The 1,957-nt window shown below is 32.0% G+C and overlaps 1 protein-coding gene across 1 annotated transcript in view; it reads left to right on the plus strand.

The window, feature by feature from the left end:
• The first annotated feature begins 1,096 nt into the window (after positions 1-1,096).
• Positions 1,097-1,957, plus strand: part of LOC108742637 (cyclin-dependent kinase-like 1) — a 9,103-nt gene continuing 8,242 nt past the window's right edge. The window contains exons 1-2 of the mRNA XM_025978048.1: positions 1,097-1,167; positions 1,620-1,809. Of these exons, the coding sequence (XP_025833833.1) occupies positions 1,100-1,167; positions 1,620-1,809 (258 nt within the window). The 5' untranslated portion in view covers positions 1,097-1,099. The remainder of the gene's footprint in view (positions 1,168-1,619; positions 1,810-1,957) is intronic.

A 1,957-nucleotide genomic window follows, 5' to 3' on the forward strand; every position in this document is an offset into this window, starting at 1 on the left:
GCTGTCAAACCTACACTAGCAAGGAGATCGGGCTGAAACTATAGCTACAAGCTATCCAAGGATGGTACTATAGAATGTCACCTCAAGGTAGGCCTAGTGGCGTCATCTCTTGGTTAGGCCGGAAACTTATCAATCCACCCTCGTAACTATGAGTAATTACAGATGTATACTTCGTTTACTTTCTCTAGCGATGTTCCCCTTCCAATGTCTTGGATGCGCGCTGGCAAAATCGTAGGTAGGGAGAAAAAAGCTCATTATACTCTCGACGTCTCGACTCTTGTTCATTAAACATACATAGTGGATAAAATGGTCATTTTTTCCGTGCAGCACTGTACAGATTATACGCTGCGATCACATGAACCCTGAACCCATTTTACTCATTAAACAATATTTATCATGAAAAATTAATGTACGAAACATTTTGGATAATGTCGTCGGATTCATATTTGTAGACAAAAGTTAATATATTGGAAAATAAATTTATTACAGCTTTATTTGAAATTAAATTAAAAAAAAGCAAAGGAATTGACTGTTTTATTTAGTGAGAACTCCCAATTCACCCTTACAACGTTTTAACTTTATGTAATGTTGTCATCTTAGATTTCAAATACAAACGTAGCAACAACATTTCATCATTAAGGGTTGATTTTTAAAAATTGCCAAAACACGTATTTGCTTAATTTCAACAATGAGCAACCTTCGAGTAAATCCGAGTACAAATAAAATATATCCAATGGAAACGTTGCAACCTCTTTTCAGTTAATTAATAATATCAAGCAGCATATGTACCTATCAAGTTTCAAGTAAATTCAACCACAAATAAAGTATGTCCCAAATAAAAATTGCAACACGTTCTTAACCCACCCGCTTTGGAGGTTGAATTTTTTAAAATGTCCAGATAGGTCTTTTAGAAATTAAATGAGAGACCATTAAGACCAAGTTTCAAGTAAATCTGACCATTTAAACATTGCAACTCCTCTTCACCACTCCCCCCCCCCAACAGAGATTGAATGGCTAGACTGATGTTTTGACTGATAAATTTTTCGTTTTGCTGTCAGTTGCGTTTTATTATTCCATGTCAGTTGCATTTTCTTAACCTATGTTTTATGTCACGTTCCAGGGGAACAGAATCAAAAAAGTATCCTATGTCCATCTCCTGGTTGTAAGGTACCTCCCCACCAATTTTCAGCCAAATCGGTTCAGCCGTTCTTGAGTTATAAATAGTGTAACTAACACGACTTTTTTTATTTATACAGATTAACATTTCTACTAGTTTTTCTTATATACAAAACATTTTTCAAAATTTGCTTGGAATTTCTTAAACAAGTAACTTAATGTTATTTTATTTTTGGTTATATGTATATATAATTACTTTTTATTGTTAATGCTAAATGCTAATTAATAGTTACTTTTTTAAGAATAAAGGAGATACTTGTAACTCTCTCGTGTTACATTTTTGTATGTTTGCTTTCCGATTATGAATGTGCATACCTCCTTTTCTGATTATAGATTAATTAATTATTTAAACAAGAAAGCTTCTTCTTATGACACTGAAGTGCGTGCGATATAATTATTACATTCAATGCTTGTCACTGATTCAATATTAATTTTTTTTATAGTGCAAGAACACCATCTAAAACCATGGAGCGTTATGAAAAGATTAGTAAGTTAGGAGAAGGAAGTTACGGAGTTGTCTACAAATGTAAAAACAGGGATACTGGAGAAATTGTGGCCATTAAGAAGTTTGTGGAAAGCGAAGATGATCCGCTTATAAGAAAAATTGCTCTTAGAGAAATAAGACTGTTAAAAGTAATACTAATATGAATATTGACCCTTAATTAATGAACACCTATAGTAAATAAACAGAAAATTATTTAGAAATTTTCACTAAACTTGATTTGTTTGGTTACAATCGGAAATAATAAAATTATAATTATAATAAAAAAATATTTTTTAA

Source organism: Agrilus planipennis, unplaced genomic scaffold (genome assembly GCF_000699045.2).
Source record: "Agrilus planipennis isolate EAB-ADULT unplaced genomic scaffold, Apla_2.0 scaffold343, whole genome shotgun sequence".
NCBI classification, from domain to species: domain Eukaryota; kingdom Metazoa; phylum Arthropoda; class Insecta; order Coleoptera; family Buprestidae; genus Agrilus; species Agrilus planipennis.